This window comes from Microtus pennsylvanicus, chromosome 7, assembly GCF_037038515.1.
Source record: "Microtus pennsylvanicus isolate mMicPen1 chromosome 7, mMicPen1.hap1, whole genome shotgun sequence".
Classification (NCBI taxonomy): domain Eukaryota; kingdom Metazoa; phylum Chordata; class Mammalia; order Rodentia; family Cricetidae; genus Microtus; species Microtus pennsylvanicus.
The window spans coordinates 111,738,221-111,755,730 of NC_134585.1; the positions used below are offsets into that span (position 1 = coordinate 111,738,221).

The 17,510-nt window shown below is 41.0% G+C and overlaps 1 protein-coding gene and 1 non-coding gene across 2 annotated transcripts; both read left to right on the forward strand.

The window, feature by feature from the left end:
• Positions 1 to 817: 817 nt before the first annotated feature.
• On the forward strand, positions 818 to 17,079 carry LOC142854056 (bile acid receptor-like). The gene is made up of 10 exons (XM_075979179.1): positions 818 to 881; positions 2,192 to 2,554; positions 4,699 to 4,839; positions 8,344 to 8,486; positions 8,577 to 8,681; positions 8,816 to 8,915; positions 9,763 to 9,876; positions 12,003 to 12,125; positions 12,825 to 12,938; positions 16,832 to 17,079. The coding sequence occupies exons 1-10, from the start codon at positions 818 to 820 to the stop codon at positions 17,077 to 17,079; spliced, it is 1,515 nt and encodes a 504-aa protein (XP_075835294.1).
• LOC142855224 (U1 spliceosomal RNA) lies at positions 4,905 to 5,066 on the forward strand. Its single transcript, XR_012911483.1, has one exon. It is a non-coding gene; the product is annotated as a U1 spliceosomal RNA (small nuclear RNA).
• Positions 17,080 to 17,510: the final 431 nt, after the last annotated feature.

Sequence of the window (17,510 nt, forward strand, 5' to 3'; positions counted from 1 at the left end):
TCGCTAAATTAAATAATTTGGTATTTGGTTTTTCTTTCTTTTTTTTTTTTCTTTTTTTGGTTTTTCGAGACAGGGTTACTCTGTGGCTTTGGAGCCTGTCCTGGAACTAGCTCTGTAGACCAGGCTGGTCTCGAACTCACAGAGATCCGCCTGCCTCTGCCTCCCGAGTGCTGGGATTAAAGGCGTGCGCCACCATCGCCCGGCAATAATTTGGTATTTGAAAATATGAGAAATTGCTTGATTAAAATGGAAGTATAAGTCTCATGTATAAATTCTGCAAATTTTACTGTTTTTCTTTTCTAAAACATTGTTTGTTTGTGTGTGTGTGTGTGTGCGTGTGTGTGAGCCCACACACGCACATGACGTATGTGGGCAATGCATGTGTCATTGAGCACAGGTGGAGGGCTGAAGACAACTTGGTGCAGTTGGTGCTCCTCTCTCACCTTAACATGAGTTCTAGGAATTGAACTTGCCACTTCTGTTGCAAGCTTCTCTATCCCCTGAGCAATCTAACCAGTTTAAAATTTTTATTTACAAAAGAAAATATTGCAACTTTTGGTTGTTTTCTTGGGACAGTCTTGATATATTGCTCAGGCTGGTCTTGAACTTACGATGTAGTCCTGTTTGTTTACGATGAAGATTGTCCTGCCTCAGTCTCTAGAGTGTTGAAATTACAGGCATGTGCTACCACACCCGGCTTTATATTGTAAAAATAAAATCATAAGTAATCTGTTGCAATTCTCCCCCACCTCAGGTTTTATTCTGAAAGTGTCTAGCATTGCTGAAGTCAACAAAGCAGTGGAAACTGGATCAGAGAATGGCAAATACCTATGTCACTGCGTCTGATGGGTACTGTCTTGCTGAACCAGCACAGCATTTCGGTATGTAATAAGACATGTAGTAGATCTGTTAAAACATTGTGTGTGTGTGTGTGTGTGTGTCTGGAGAGATAGCTCAGCAGTTAAGCTAAGCTAAGCACTCAGATCAGACTCTGATTCCCAGCTCCCATAAGCTGTCTCACAACTTATGTCCCAGTTCCAGAGGGTTCAGTCCCCTTCCCTGGCCTCTTCAAGCACCAGGCACACCAGAAGTGCACAGACATATATTAATGCAAAATTCTCTCACACACAAAATAAATAAATCTAAAAAATGTATTCAATTAAAAATTAACTTGCAAGAATTGAAGTTAGGGGGGCTGGAGAGATGGCTCAGTGGTTAAGAGCATTGCTTGCTCTTCCAAAGGTCCTGAGTTCAATTCCCGGCAACCACATGGTGGCTCACAACCATCTGGAATGAGGTCTGGTGCCCTCTTCTGGCCTGCAGACATACACACAGACAGAATATTGTATACATAATAAATAAATAAATAAAAATCCTTGATTACATTTAAAAAAAAAGAATTGAAGTTAGTTTTAAGGACAAATAGAGGTGAAGTTTTATGTTAAATTGAACCTGAACTAAAGGTTCCTTGAAAAAATTGTAAAGATTAGTTACTTATTCTCTATTTTACGTGTATGTCTTTGTGTGGCTGAGTGGGTCTTCTGTGTAACAAGAGTGTAGGTGCCTGGGAAGGTGAGAAGAGAATTATACCAAGAGGCATCTCTCTGTATGACTTGGATGGGCAGGTGTTTGCAAAGTACCAAGGACATTTCTAGATAAGGAGCCCAGGCAATGGCCTAGTTAACACAGGACTTATAGGGCATGGCTGTGGTCAGCCTGCCTCTGGGCCTGTGTGTGGGATGCTGAATGTGTTCTTACTGTGTCTGTAGCCTTCTCTGCTTAGGGCTTTGCTTTCTAGAAGACTTGTTTCCAAGAGGGACAGATTTCCTACTTATGTGTTGAGACAGTAATCATAACAAAGGAAATGCAAAAGGTAGGGGAAAAATCAATTTAAAATCTGGGATATATTTCCTTTTCCCTAAGGAGAGAGACTAGATTAGTGTATCCGCCACTAGCAACTAATACCTTTTCTTCTGGCTCCTAATCCACCTCTGTACTCTTCTGGGGTGATAGCATCTATTCTGTATTGTAGTTCTATATACTGTGCTCCTATTATGTTAGACAGGAAGCCCTAATTTGCAGTGTTGAACTAACATTCTGTTGAACATAAAACATGTTGAAGTTTGAAAACAATTATGAACATTGGATATTTATTTATTTATTTATTCTTTTTTTGTGTTAATAAAACTAGATATTTTGCCAGAACAAATCCACTACCAGCTGTGTGACACCGATTTCCAAGACCCACCCTATTGTCCGTATTCTACTACTCAGTTCCCTCCAGCTCTACAGTCCCCATCTTTACAATGCCATTTCAACACATATGGCTTGGATCCACACTACAGTGGTGGCGGTTGGAGTGGACTTGATGCTCGTGAATCGAGTCAGTCCACTTACATGGTCGTTCACAATGAGGACGATGGATTCCCTGGGATACAAAGGTCCAGACCAACTTGTTCTTTCCGCTGGAAGGGGCAGGATGAGCTCTGCGTGGTCTGTGGTGATAAGGCATCTGGATATCACTACAATGCACTTACTTGTGAAGGCTGCAAAGGTAAGGGCTAAGTCACAGCAAAACAGACAGCGCTGCATACTTCTGGTGTGCACACACAGGCAGAACACCCACACATGTAGAAAATACTTCAGAAAACTTGAGCAATCATGGCTCCTCGGCCTTTGGGCTAAGATCAAGTGTAAGCCATGAGAAACAAAACCAGGCAGAAGCAAGTTTAAAGGGATCAATTTGTATCAAAGGCAGGAGAATAAAATGTTAAGTTTAGGGTTAGTTTCTCTCTTTCCTTGCTTTCCTTCCTTCTGTCCTTCCTTCCTTTATTCTTTCTTTTCTTTTCTTTCTTTCTTTTTTTAAACAGGGTCTCAGTGTGTAGACCTGGTTGGCCTAGAACTCACTGTGTAGACCAGGTTGGCCTTGAACCCTAAGAGATCTGCTTGCTTCTGCCTTCTAAGTGCTGGAATTAAAGGTGCTGACATGTACCACCATGCCAGATCCTAGGGTTACTTTCTTTCCTTCTCCTCCTCCTCCTCCTCCTCCTCCTCCTCCTCCTCCTCCTCCTCCTCCTCCTCCTCCTCCTCCTTCTTCTTCTGTTTCTTCTCCCTTTTTGAGACCAGGTCTTTCTATGCAGTCCTGGCTGCCCTGGAACTCATTGTAAAGACCAGGCTCTCCTTGAATTCGCAGACATCCACCTGCCTCTGTCTCCCAAGTGCTGATACTAAGGGCCTTCCCTGCTCTTCATTTTTGATGAGGAGTTTCACATTTCAGTATCAAACTCAATACATACAAGCGAAGGCTTTCCTTTTTCCTGGAAGAATTTGATGCTCGAACAATACATGACCTTTTATTAAGATCAGACTGTTAATCGTGACATCTTTTTTTTTTTTTCGAGACAGGGTTTCTCTGTGGTTTTGGAGCCTGTCCTGGAACTAGCTCTTGTAGACCAGGCTGGTCTCGAACTCACAGAGATCCGCCTGCTTCTGCCTCCCAAGTGCTGGGATTAAAGGCGTGCGCCACCATTGCCCGGCTCGTGATATCTTTTTATGTGGTTGAAATAATTTACACTCTTGGAGAAAATCTGAAATAAATGACTTTTCTGATTCTAAGTACAAGACTTTTTTTCTTTGTAAAGAAAGAGAAGAAATTGAAAGTCTGGATGCAAAAGGCAGTGTTTGTGAAGAATGAGAGTCTTCCATTCTAATGGTTATAAGCAGTCCGGCCCTTCCTTAACCAATAAGCATGGGGGTGGGAATGCAGGCGCCAGGGCACTTAGCACCTCATTTTGTATCCTAGCACCCTCAGAAACTAACCAATCCAAACAACAGAAAACAGTTAGGGCAATGTAACATAAACAAACATGTATGTTCAGGGTAAAATTTTACCTCTAAGTCTTCTCAAAACTTGCAAAGAATTGCCAAATGGAGACTACAGGAAATGAAGTAACAGCATCCTGAGTAGCTGGGCAGGGCTAGGCTGCTTTTGAATTCGGCATCTCACCGCTGAAACTGAGCGGAACAACGAGGCACAGTTTCGAAAACCGAAGCTGAGCTTTTATTTTGTTGAATTGAAATCATGAAACAACTCTCTCAAGTGTCTACCGACAGTGAATATGTGGCAGAACTTTAGAAGGGGCATTGACTAAGCTGCAATCTCGCTGGAGCGAGCAGAAAATGGCAGGGATTGCCCTTAGGATAAGGAGTGGAGCTCGAGAGGGAAGAGAAAGGCTTTCTCCTCAGAAGCGGAAGTGCTCCACAAGAGGGCGGGACAGTCTGGAGGGGCGCTCCTGCCTTTGTGGACTGAAATCAAAATGTGGGGGTCTTAGGAAAGAGAGGCTTTTCTGACATTTTTGTTTTAGATGTTCACATATTCTATCAAAGGAACCTTGAGTGATGCTTTGTGGGTGCTTGATATTCTGTAAAAGTTTAAAAAATTCTTACAGGTAATTTACCTATAGTAGAATAGAATTATCTTAATGTGATAATCTCTAGATGTTATAGCATAAGGGACAACCTCATGAAGGACTGAGTACATCGATTGGGAAGAATCAGGTAACTTTCCAGATAATGTATATTTAAGAAATATACATTTTATTTTATTGAAACAATCTAGTTAACTTGATTACTTTATTATGAAGGTAAAATGTTAATAAAATGAGCAGTAGCTAAAAATATCAAAACCTTTGTCCTTAGGTTTTTTCCGCCGTAGCATCACCAAAAATGCAGTCTACAGTTGCAAGAATGGCGGCCACTGTGAAATGGATATGTACATGCGTAGAAAATGCCAAGAGTGCAGACTGAAAAAGTGCAAGGCAGTGGGGATGTTGGCAGAATGTAAGTGCTATTGTGTTTGTGGCTTGGTTTTGTTTTTCTGAGGGGGATTCGGCTTTTTCCCAACTTTAATTACCAGGCCAGGAAGTCACCATGATCACGCAGGTGGTTTCCCGGGGCAGGGCTCACCCATTGCGCCGGGATGTACTGACCCCTATGATTTCCACAAATGTGGGAAGCTCAGCCGCATAATTTGTATTGATGTGTGTGTGTGGGGCTGCTTTCACACTCCCCTCTGTACAATAACATTGAACTTAAAAATAATAAAATAGCCAGGTGGTGATGGCTCATGCTTTCAATCTCAGCACTCGGGAGGCAGAGGCAGGTGGATCTCTGTGAGTTTGAGGCCAGCCTGGTCTACAGAGGGAGTTCTAGGATAGCCAGGGCTGTTACACAGAGAAACTCCATCTCAAAAAAACCAAAAAAATAAAATAAAAATTCCAACCTTATTGAAAATGTAAAGCATTCTTTAAGAGTTACTTTGAATATTGTCATGTTTGTTTATATATGGACACATGCGCACCACACACATATGTACATTGATTGCTCAGTATGGATGGCATTTTAAATTTAAGCAGTGATTTCCATAAACTTTTCTCTGTACTATTTTGCTCTAATTTTGGAATCAGTCAAAGAGTCATTTTAATTAGAAGTTCTTTTGGGCCTGGAGAGTAAGCTCAGCAGTTAACGGCACTTAGTGCTCTTGCCCAATTCCTAGTCTGAGTGGCAATTATTATTATTATTTTTTTTTGATTTTTCGAGACAGGGTTTCTCTGTGGTTTTTGAGCCTGTCCTGGAACTAGCTCTTGTAGACCAGGCTGGTCTCGAACTCACAGAGATCCGCCTGCCTCTGCTTCCCAAGTGCTGGGATTAAAGGCATGCGCCACCGCCTGGCTTTGAGTGGCAATTATTCACAGCCCCAGTTACAGAGGATCCAGCACCCTCTTCTGACCTCTGCAGGAACCAGGAGTGCAAGCAACATACCACATAAAATAAAATAAAATAGCACAATAATTTAAATGATCTTGTATTTTTATGTTACTTTACCTAAAATTATATACTGAGTGGAAAAAGTGCAAAATTTAAAGTTAGTAGTTCTCAAAAGCCTTCCTGATATTCAGGTATAAACAGCCCATTATTAGTTAACACATGGCTATCGGGACCTGTCTCCAAATACCCTTAGAGATTAGCACGTTAACATATGAAGTTTGGGAGACACAATTCAGTCAGAAGAAACCTGGAAAAAATTGTCTTTTATTTATTAATTTATTTTATAGACAGGATCTCATTATGTAGCTGGCCTGGAGCTTGAGAAGTATGCTAGGCTGGCCTCAAACTCATCGAGATCCCCCTGCCTCTGCCCTCCAAGTGCTAGGATTAATAATGTCTGCCACCGTACCTGGACCAAAAATTGCCTTTTAACCTGTGTCATAAAATGCTTGTGAGAGGAACTTGAGTCTTCTGAGGGACTCTATAAGCAAATGAAGCATCCTTTGCTGTAACTTCAAGGAATTCTTGTAAGCAGATGCTGTGCTTTGTTTCCTGGCCACGCAGACGCGAATAATCACACGAAAACTAGATTACTTACAACATTATTTGGCTGATGGCTCAGGCATATTTCTAGCTAGTTCTTACATCTTAAATTAACCCACTTCTATTATTTTATATTTTGCCATGAGGCTCGTGGCTTGTTATCTCTTACCTCTTGGGTGACTACATGACATCTTTCTCCTTTGGTAGCAAATGGCGTCTCTTTGATTTCACCTACTCTCTCTATATATATCTCTGTTCAGATTTTCTGCCTGGCTTTATTCTGCCCTGAATAAAGAAGCTTCTTTCTTTATCAATGGTAATAAAACATATTCATAGCATACAGACGGGAATCCCACATAAAATCGTGGCAAGATGAAGCAAAAGAATCGATGAGCATGATTATTGAATTGGTGAACATAAGCCTTATTCACATTATTCTTGCCATCCATATCCTGCCGCCATTGCTGTAGCTCTTCACACCACGTTTATCCAGTTGGCCTAATACTGTTGTGTGTTTAGTACTTTGAGCATCCCTTCCTCTTCTCCACTTCCTCCCCCTCTCTTCTTCCTCTTCTTTCTCCTTCTTTTCTCCTCTCTTCCCCCTCATCCTTCTTCTCCTCCTTTCCCCTTCCTTCCCCCTTTATTCTTCTTCTTCCTCCTTAGTTTGCCTTCTTGTGGCATTGAAGGTTGAGCTCAGGTTTCCCACATATTTTACAATCTACCACTAAGCTACACCCATAGACTCCTTTTCTACTTTAAAAAATATTGAAGACAGGTGCTGTCCAAGCTTCCAAGGCTGGATTCAGTGTGTGATCCTCTTGTTATAGTCGCTTGAGTAGCTGGGTTACCGTTGTGTACTACCATGTCCAATACCTGATAGGTTTAAAATGGTTTCCTATTTTTGGGTATTCTTGTCCTATGACAAATAATAATATAGAAGGATTTTAAGGTTTGTGGTATATTTCAGTTCCTCATTTATTTTTATTTAATAGGTGTGTTTTAAATATTTATGAATATGAAAGGTATATTGATACTTGTATAATTTTGACAAGTGACTTATGGTAGCTGTTACTGGTCCAGTAAAGGCAACAATGGACGATTAAACATTCTATAAAAGCAATCATTGTCAGGCTGGAGAAAGAGCTCAGCATTTAAGAACATGCAGTGCTCTTGCAGAAGACCTGAGTTCAGGTCCCAGCACCCACATTGTGGGGCTCACAACCGAGAATAATTCCAGCTCAAGGGGATATGACTCTTCTGGCATCTGTGGGCACCTGCAAACATGGGTGTATAATCACACAAACTCATATAAAGAATTAAAAGTAAATCTTTAAAAACAAACAAGCAAAACAATTCTCAAATGAATATTATTCACATTTGAAAAATAACTAAATGCTTTGTCTGGCTTGGAGGAAAAATTGACTTAGCTTATTTTGAAAATCCTAAGAGAGGCTGGGCGGTGGTGGCGCATGCCTTTAATCCCAGCACTCAGGAGGCAGAGGCAGGCGGATCTCTGTGAGTTCGAGACCAGCCTGGTCTACAGAGCTAGTTCCAGGACAGGCTCCAAAGCCACAGAGAAACCCTGTCTCGAAAAACCAAAAAAAAAAAAAAAAAAGAAAATCCTAAGAGAGTCTTTCTTAGTAAAGTTGGAGATAAAAGTTATAGATAGGTAATTCTACTACTCTGTAAAATGACAATCTCATTACCAAGATGCAATTAATGTGTAATTTTTTTTGTGTAAAAATCTACACATAATTTGGAAATCAAAAACTAGCTCTCAGTTTTTGTCTGGTATGACTGTATTTCAAGGAGACATTATAGCCATGAAGGGAAAGTAATACCGGGCAGTTAGTTAAAGCACACATGCCCAGGAGACATCTATGATCGTATACTCATTTAAGAGCATTTTCATCAAATCCTACAGTGTTATCTTCTGAGACGAAAATACTTTGTGTGAATTTTGTAACCTCACAGGTTTGCTCACAGAGATCCAGTGTAAGTCAAAGAGGCTTCGCAAGAACTTCAAGCAGAAGATTGCCCTTTATTCGGACGTCCAAGTGGAAGATGACGGAGCAGACAGCAAGCTTGTATCATCCACCACCAGAACTGGAAAAGGGGCAAGACCTTTCTTCCATACCGTCTGCTGTTTCTTTATTGACAATGGGTGTGCTAGGCACACCTTACGGGTGCCCTCTGTTTCCTTACAGGTTCAGGAAAGCATGACACTAACTCAAGAGGAACATCATCTTATGACTACCATAGTGACTGCTCACCAGCAATCCACGGCCCCTCTAGGGGAAACAAGTATGCTTGTATGTATCCATCACTGGCAAGAGATAACTTGTAATGACTCTTATTAGGAAATGATACCAAAAATGGTTAAAATGTCAGTAATTATCTGAAAGAAAAAACTATTTATCATTTTGATTTCTTTTTTATGGATCAGCTGCAGGAGTATTCCAACCCTGAACTAAGTTTTCTGAGACTCTCCGAGGCAGCAGTCCTGCACGTACATATGCTGGTGAATTTTACCAAGGGACTCCCAGGTAAAACTCTGTTTCATTATTTTTTAAAGATTTATTTTTATTTTTGGTGTTATGTACATTTTGTCTCATACCATGTACACACCATATCATGGAGGTCAGAAGAGAATGTGGGATCCCATGGAACTGGAGTTACTGACGGTTGTGAGTCGCCATGTGGGTGCTGGCAACCAAACCCAGGTCCTCTGCAAGATTAGCAAATGCTCACAACCACTGAGCCAGCTCTGCAGCCCCAAAGTCTCTGTTTTTAAGGGAAAGCGGTAGCACAGCAAAACCAAACCTCTAATGTGAGACTGATTACAGAGCTCAGGGGGGCACTCGTCTAATGTGGGGGAGGCCCTGGCTTCAGCAGAAAACTTTATTTTCCCAGTAATGCTACTTCTAACTTAAGAAAAAAAGCTTATTTTATCTACTTCAATTAATCAGGTGGGTGTTAATCTAAATATTTACAAAATTTATTATAATGATATAGTTTTTTTTTCAGATGAATCAGGAAACAAAGAAATTCTCTACAGTACTAAACAAGTCACAGTTGACTAAAATTTAGTTATATATAAGTCAGTTTCTTTATATTTGCAGGTACAATAGCGCACTGTAAAATTACATTCTTCAAGGCTAAAGCAGTTATATTTGATTTGTTATTGCTGCAAGAGAAGTGTCACCTAGTTCTGATGAAAGTCTAAAATATTACCACGTAGAATCAATAATTTTATTCAGATTTGAATTTATGTGTTGTGATTATTCCCAAGAAGCACTTAGGGATGATAGGTAAAGAAATATTTTTTAAACACTGAATTCATGAATATTACCTTTGGATTATCTTGTTTCTTCATGCTTTGTATTTTTTAAGGATTTGAAAATTTAACCAGTGAGGATCAGAGTGCATTGCAGAAGGAGTCGAAGACTGAGGTGATGTTCCTTCATGCAGCCCAGCTTTACAGCAGGAAAGAGCCAACCTCTGGAAGTAAAAACAAGAAAAGATTTTCATCTAACTTTCACATAATCATGCTAAACTTAGCAACAAACGATGTAATATTAAGTATTCACATATACAAACACATTTTTAGACACTGGTTTTTGGAAATAGACTCTCATGTACCTTAGGCGTCCTAGAACTCACTATATAGCCAAGGAGCATCTTGAACTCCTGATGCTCCTGCTCCCGTCTGCCAGCTGATGAGACTACATATGTATGTCTATGCCTGGTGTATGTGGTGCTGAGGATGGGGCCCAGGGCCTTGTGCATGTTAAGCAAGAATTCTACTCATTGAGTGATATCACCAGCCTCTTTTTATTTTTTTATTTTATTTTACCACTAGTGTAGAAACAAATGCCTCATGATAGCTGTTTATAAATAGTTTTCTAATATATTCATCTAGCATTTTTTTCTCTCAAGAAAGTCATTCTTTTTAAAGTTGATTTTTTTTAATTTTATTCTTGTGAGAATTTTTGTAAACAGAGACTGTTCTTTCATTCCCAGGCACCCTGACCTGAATTTTCACACAGAAGCTATATTAATTACAACATTGTTTGACCAATGGCTCAGTCATATTTCTAGCTAGCTCTTATATCTTAAATCAACCCATTTCTATTCATCTATGCATTGCCACAAGCTGTGGCTTACTGGCAAGGTTCTGGCATCCTTCTCCTTCAGCAGCTGCATGGCATCTCCCTGACACCATCTTCTTTCCTCCTCTATCTCTGCTTGGATTTTCTGCCTTGATGTATTCTGCTCTGCTATAGGTCAAAGTAGCTTCATTATTAGCCAATGGTAATATTCATACATACATACATACATTCATACATACAGAGGGGAATCCCACATTAGAATTTCTTACATGTATACAATTTTTTTCAATCACACTCACCCCACTTCCTCCCCCAGGCCCCCCCCCCACATCTTTCTCCTAATTTCATGTCCTCCCCCACCCTTCTTAAAAATAACCCAGTGGCTCTAATTAGTGCTTGTATGCACATGGGTATGGGCTTATCCGCTGGAGGTTGTCAACTTTGAGGGACCAAACCCCTAAAGAAAGAAACTGTATTCTCTCCTCACAGCAGCTGTCAACAGCCAACAGCTCCTCGGCTTGGGTGGGTGGGGGCTTCTGTGCTCTTAAGCTAGGCTCTTCTAATGGGGAGGACTTTTACAAGTGTTAAAACATTCAGGCGATGATGATTCTAAGACACAGTGGAGCTCTGGGTGAAGGCTGTATGCTTGCTTTGAAACTCACAACTATAGGCTACTTATCTGTAGAGCACCTCTGTGGTGGAGTAAAGTAGGCTAGTGTTGAACCTACTATCCAGTACCCCACTTCCACAAAAATCAGAATTTTTTTTGTCTTTTGAGACTGGGTTTCTCTGTGGCTTTGGAGCCTGTCCTGGAACTAGCTCTTGTAGACCAGACTGGCCTCGAACTCACAGCGATCTGCCTGCCTCTGCCTCCCAAGTGCTGGGATTAAAGGTGTGTGCCATCACTGCCCAGCAGAAATACGTTTTTTTTCAAATCAATCAACCTTTTCAATAGAGCAGGAAACCCATCATTGTTCTAGTGTGTGCATGCAATAATTCTAAAGTTCTATGTTGGAAGAAGCAAAATGACAAAAACAAAAACAAACAAAACATTTTGCCAGCAATGCAATGTCAGCTGCCTTCACTAGCTGCATTTGCTACAGTGCTAACCTTTTTAAATTTACTTATTTATTGGTTGTTCTTCCCTGTATACACTAAACCATAAGGTTGTTAATGGGAGACTCCTGATAGCCTAGTTGGTGATTGTTTGAATAGTGTTTGCTTTAAAGTCCCTGCAGCCTCTGATGCACTAGAGAGATGCTTGGAGGGTGTGAGGATTTTAGAAAGACATTCTTTATAGTATCATGGAAAACTCACTTTGGAGGGTCTTCTCTACACTCTTTCTGCAAAATATGAGCTATTAATCTGGTTTTACATTCCAGTAACAAAAATGCTAAAGATATTACTTTAGGGGATTGTTTTTCACATGATAGTTATATTGGATTCTGAAAAGACAGTGAATTTACACTCTATATAATGATTAGGGGGAAAATTAGAGTTTGAATTTTTCTCTTTTGCCAGGTACTATGAGACCATCAAAGCCCTCAGCTCGTACACGGAAAGCACATAATCAGGGCAGTGATGAAAATGTTTATTCTTTGGAAAACCTTTTCAAGGAAGGTGGTCCTTCTGCTACTCTAACTGGTAACATCATGCAATACAAAGTATCATACTGGGTGGCCTTGCTTCCTTTTCTCCCTTGTTTTAATTTTATTACAAGGAAAGTGCCATGGGCTCTTCTCATGGTTGCTGGTTTGTCTGCCAAGAGTGTTTCAGTGGTGAAACCCTTTGTAGACACAGCCATTACATTTGTTAATGTTAGGCAGGTCACCAGTGAACGTTCTGTTTGTAACCATGTTCTTTTGGCTGCAACACTGCAATTCTTTCCATATATAGGCGGGGAGCTTCTGAATTGTTCTTGTGGATGCTTTTCAAAGTTTCCTAGGTTGCTGATGTCATATACAGCCAACATCACAGCATCAACCACTTTTATGGGTAGAAGAGTGAGCCTTACTGTGGATAATACAGAAGCTCCCAGAGAGGGGCTTCTGCAGGCTAAAGGATCTCAGTCCCACAGCCTCCTATTTGGTCCACATGGTGACCCCCTATCATTGTTCTGGTCTTTCTCAACTGCCCACCTAATGAGCCCACTACTGAGGTTCAGGCATGGCCTTCAAGAGCACAGCAAAGGGAATGGTTCTTGCTGGCCGTCACAGAGGCAGCCATCCTGAGTCCCACCCTCGCTTCATTTTTCTTAGATTTGCTTGAGAGAAAGAAAGATAATCACGGTGTGTTTGTGTCTGTTACATTCTGATGAAAATACACTTATATTGATCTTTTTAGGTATTACTAAAGAATTCATTGCCTCACTGTCCTACTTCTACAGAAGAATGAGAGAACTTAATGTAACAGATACTGAATATGCTCTGCTTACAGCGACAACAGTGCTTTTCTCAGGTAAAAACTGCCAGCTTTAAGGCACTGGGTGACATCTGCACGGGATTATGAAGTTGCTGGCTCACTTCTGCTCGAATGCACTGATTCATTCCATCACGGTTTGCTCGATGAGACTCCTTTAAGCTCACCGCGGTGTTGTAATTTCCTGCATCTCAAAATGGCTTTCCTGCCCTCCTGCCCTCTTGGATACCTTCTCCCAAGCCCCTGAGAGAGAAAGTTTCTTTAGGGAGTTAGCTATAATCCAATAGCTTCAGGTTCTTGGCATTGCTGATCCTACAGGTCAGTTCTCCTCCGTCTTCATCTTACTCAGCCCATTAGTTATGTTTGGTAGAGAAGCTCATAAGCACTTAAAAGAAAGCAACAGTACTTCCTGTTTCCTGTGAGCTTTCGGGTGGAGTTTTGTAGCCATGATGAAGATTTCTGGTGTGTTGGGAGGACTCCTCACGCTTTTTGTGTCAATTCATCATCTTCTTGACATGATGTAGTCTGCTTTACACACTGGCTTCAGGTTAAAGTGAGACATTCGCTCAGCATGGGTACCACATTGCTTCAGACCACTGAAGTCTTCCCAGGGTACTACTGCCCCGTCTTGATTGATCAGGCAGGACAGATTTGTGTTCTTTTTTATTCTAACTTTCTGTGGCATCAGGGTTCAAGAAAACCAGCTAAGAGTGCTACCTAGGAAAAGTTCACCCTGACTGGACCATAAAAGTCTTCTTTCTTTCAGTTCAGTTTAGGAATTCAGCTACAAATTCTGCATGGAGCAGTAGCTTAGAGCTCAGGTGTGCTGGCTGTCTAAGGATTCCACTGTCTCTTAGAAGTGGGACTAACAATGTGAATGACCAACATCCTTTACACTTCTCAGTGGGATCTTCTAAAACAAGGACCACGCCATGCTCTCTGCATATAATAATGTTTTCAGTGGGGCACAGGGCTCGCCTAAATACATTTGTCATTAAGATACTTTTCATTGAGGTTTTATGGCGAGAAGAACTTCATCACTTTTATCTCTCCCTTCAGTTGATCCTTGTTTAATGTCTGTTCTCAGGGCTCAGATATTTATTCCCAACAACTTACCCGTTCATGATCTTGGCACTTCTACTCACTGTTAGGTGGAAATGTTAGCTTCTCCTTGCAGACTGTAGTCCAACCAACACCGTGTTGCCACCTGTGTTGATACTCAATACCACAAACAAAACCAAAATTGTGCAAAAACTGTAAATAAAAAAGCCTGACAGTCTCAAGACGTTTCCACTCCAAACCAAACCACCTGACCACTAACTCATATGGGTGTTTTTCTTTTGTTAGCCATTTAAAAATATTGATTTATTTGAGTGTGTGTATTTATGTGTGTGTGTGTGTGTGTTTGTGCGTGTACATATCACATATGTGGAAGTCAGATGACACCCTATGGGAGTTGGTTCTCTTGTTCCACCATGTGGGTCCTGGGGATTGTACTCAGATAGTCAGGCCTATCTGACTGAGGCATCCCACCAACCTTGAGAGCTTTTTATGTTTCACTGAATCTCAGGAACATCACCCCCTGCTTGTTGGCAATTCTGTGTCTCCTTTATTCTGCCCTCTTCATCTCTCACAGTGATAAATATTTAAGTTGTTATAAGACTCAGTTTTCTTTTCTTTTCTTTTTAAAAAAAGATTAACTTATTTATTATGTATACAGTATTCTCAGTATTCTGTCTGCATGTATGCCTGCAGGCCAGAAGAGGGCACCAGACCCCATTACAGATGGTTGTGAGCCACCATGTGGTTGCTGGGAATTGAACTCAGGACCCTTGGAAGAGCAGGCAATGCTCTTAACCACTGAGCCATCTCTCCAGCCCCTCAGGTTTCTTTTAAATTAACTCATTATTTTATGAGTATGTTTTGTCCGCATTTGGTGTACCATGGTGTGCCTTGGGCTGCTGAGGTCAAAAGATGCCAGATCTGACAAGGCCCTGTTTTCTTCTGTACTCACTTCCTTCATGACTTCATCCTATCTCTTGGCATTAAAAGTCAGTGTGCATCTGATACTCGCAAACTTATCTGCCAAGTTGGTGTGCGCCCCCAGACCTTATTAAGTAGACTCCTTAAGATTTCCATGTGCCTGTTGAGCAGGTATTTTAAATTTAAAATGCCAAAAACTGAACTCCAGAGACTTTTCAACCTCATCCTTTTATATTTCCCCTCAACTTATACTAAACCATATCTCCATCTTCCAAATTGCAGGTGCATATTAAAAAAATCCGTAACAGGGCTGGAGAGATGGCTCAGTGGTTAAGAGTACTGCCTGCTCTTCCAAAGGTCCTGAGTTCAGTTCCTGGCAACCACATGGTGGCTCACAACCATCTGTAACAAGGTCTGGTGCCCTCTTCTGGCCTGCAGACATACACACAGACAGAATATTGTATACATAATAAATAAATAAATATTAAAAAAATCCTTAACATCTTTTCTTTCTCCTATACTAATAACACATATGCACCAAATCTGTTGGCTCAATTCTAAAGTATATCTCTAGCACTTAACCCTATCCTTCCTTCCTTCTTTCTTTCCTTCCTTCCTTCCCTCCTTCCTTCCTTCTTTCTGTCTGTCTGTCTTTCTTTTATTTATTTACTTTTTCTTTGTGTAGCTGTTCTGGAACTCACTCTGTAGACCAGACTGGCCTCGAACTCAGAGATCCAACTGCCTCTGAATCCCGAATGCTGGTATTAAAGGTGTGCACCACCACTGCCTGGCTTACTTCTTACTGTTTCTAGCCTAAGCAGTGCACTTGAATCCACTTATCTAACTGAAATTTCTGGTTCTCTGCTCTTTGACTTTCTGTCCACTAGTACTGAGAGGGACTCTCTGAAAATGTAAGCCAGATCACGTCATTTACTCCTCTGTTTGTACCCGTTGGTGGCTTCCTATTTTGCACAAATTGAAGCTAAAGTCTTTCTATGATTCTCTATTGTTCCTTTTCCTTTTTCATCCTCTACCTGGCCACACTGCTTTTGACATAGAAATCCACTGAGCACGGCAAGCTCTTGTGCAGAGCCCATTGTTATTGTTTCATCTTTTGCCTCTTTTTGCTCAGAGTCCCATCTGTTCCCTGTTTACTTTTCTCTATAGCACATTCTTATTTTATTTTTGCTTTGTAAAAGTTTTTTATTCATATATTTTTGTTGATGTGTATGTCTTCCTTGTCTGCATATGAACTTCATGTCGACAGTACCTGTGAGCCCAGAAGAGGGCATCAGATCTCCTAGAACTGGAGTTACAGATGGTCGTGAATCACATGTAGGTGTGGGAATTGAACCCCAGTATTTGGGAAGAGTGGCTAGTGTTCTTAACTGCTGAGTGCTCTCTCCAGCCCTCTATTTTTGCTTCTTAAGATGTATTTGTCTCTCTCCTCCCCTACTCACTGCATATTAAGAATATAGGTACAATAAAAGGAGCCTGTTAGGTTCATTGCTGCATAGTTAGTGACCTGATGGATGAGACTGCTGAAGCCTTCAGAATTTCCCAGTTGGCTCATATCTCAGGGTAGGAAGCCACAACGTCTTACCCTTTGCTTCCTGTTGGCTGTAGAGACATTACTTGCTATTTTAAAGATCCAGGCAAGTCTCTCACGCTGTTATAGTCCCACCATTACTCACTGATTCTCTCCTTCCCCTGGGACTGTGTGGAAATTAACACTCTACGTTTTGGGGAGCTGATCTGAAAAGTGTGATAAAGGTAGAGCGTAGTGCAGTGGAATACTGTGAGATTAAATAAAACGAGGAACAAAGACAATGATCAAGTCTAATGTGAATTAGGGTTCTGTAAGCACTTGTGACTTGCATTATTTAATAGCTGCATTATCATTATTTCTACCACTTTAAATCAACATTTAAGATAAATCTGTTTTTCAGATCGTCCGTGTCTTAAAAATAAGCAGCATGTAGAAAATTTACAAGAACCTGTTCTCCAGCTTTTGTTTAAGTATTCGAAACTGTACCATCGGGAAGAGCCCCAGCATTTCGCCCGCCTCATAGGGCGGCTTACTGAACTGAGAACTCTGAGTCACAGGCACTCGGAAGTCCTCAGCGCCTGGGAAACAAAGGACCCCAGACTGCTTGTGTTACTCTCTGAGAAATGGAATTTGCATTCATTTTACTGAAATAGAGAATGCTGAGGTTTGTCTTAAAATTTCAAAATCAAAATTGGATGACTGATTGGAAAACCGTAAACCACTGTGTTACTACACTTCACTATAAAATGGAGATCCTAAGGGTTCATCAGGTTTTGTGGAATTTTGGACTCTCAGTAGAGGAACACTCTAGGATTCTTCTCAATGGAGCCATGTGGAGGCACATTCCCTGTATTTGGGAGATGGAGGCAAGATCCTGAGTTTAAGGCCATCCTGGGTTGGATAGTAAGACCTCATCTTAGAAGAAGAGAGAGAACTGATGGCCATTGTTTCTTCATGAGTCCTTTACCTAAGGAAACTAATTGTTTTCATTTAGCTGAAAATATCCAATGTATAAATGTGAACAGAGGATAGTTGTATAGTTGTATAAGGCAGGGTGTCTGCCTCTGATTCAGGACACG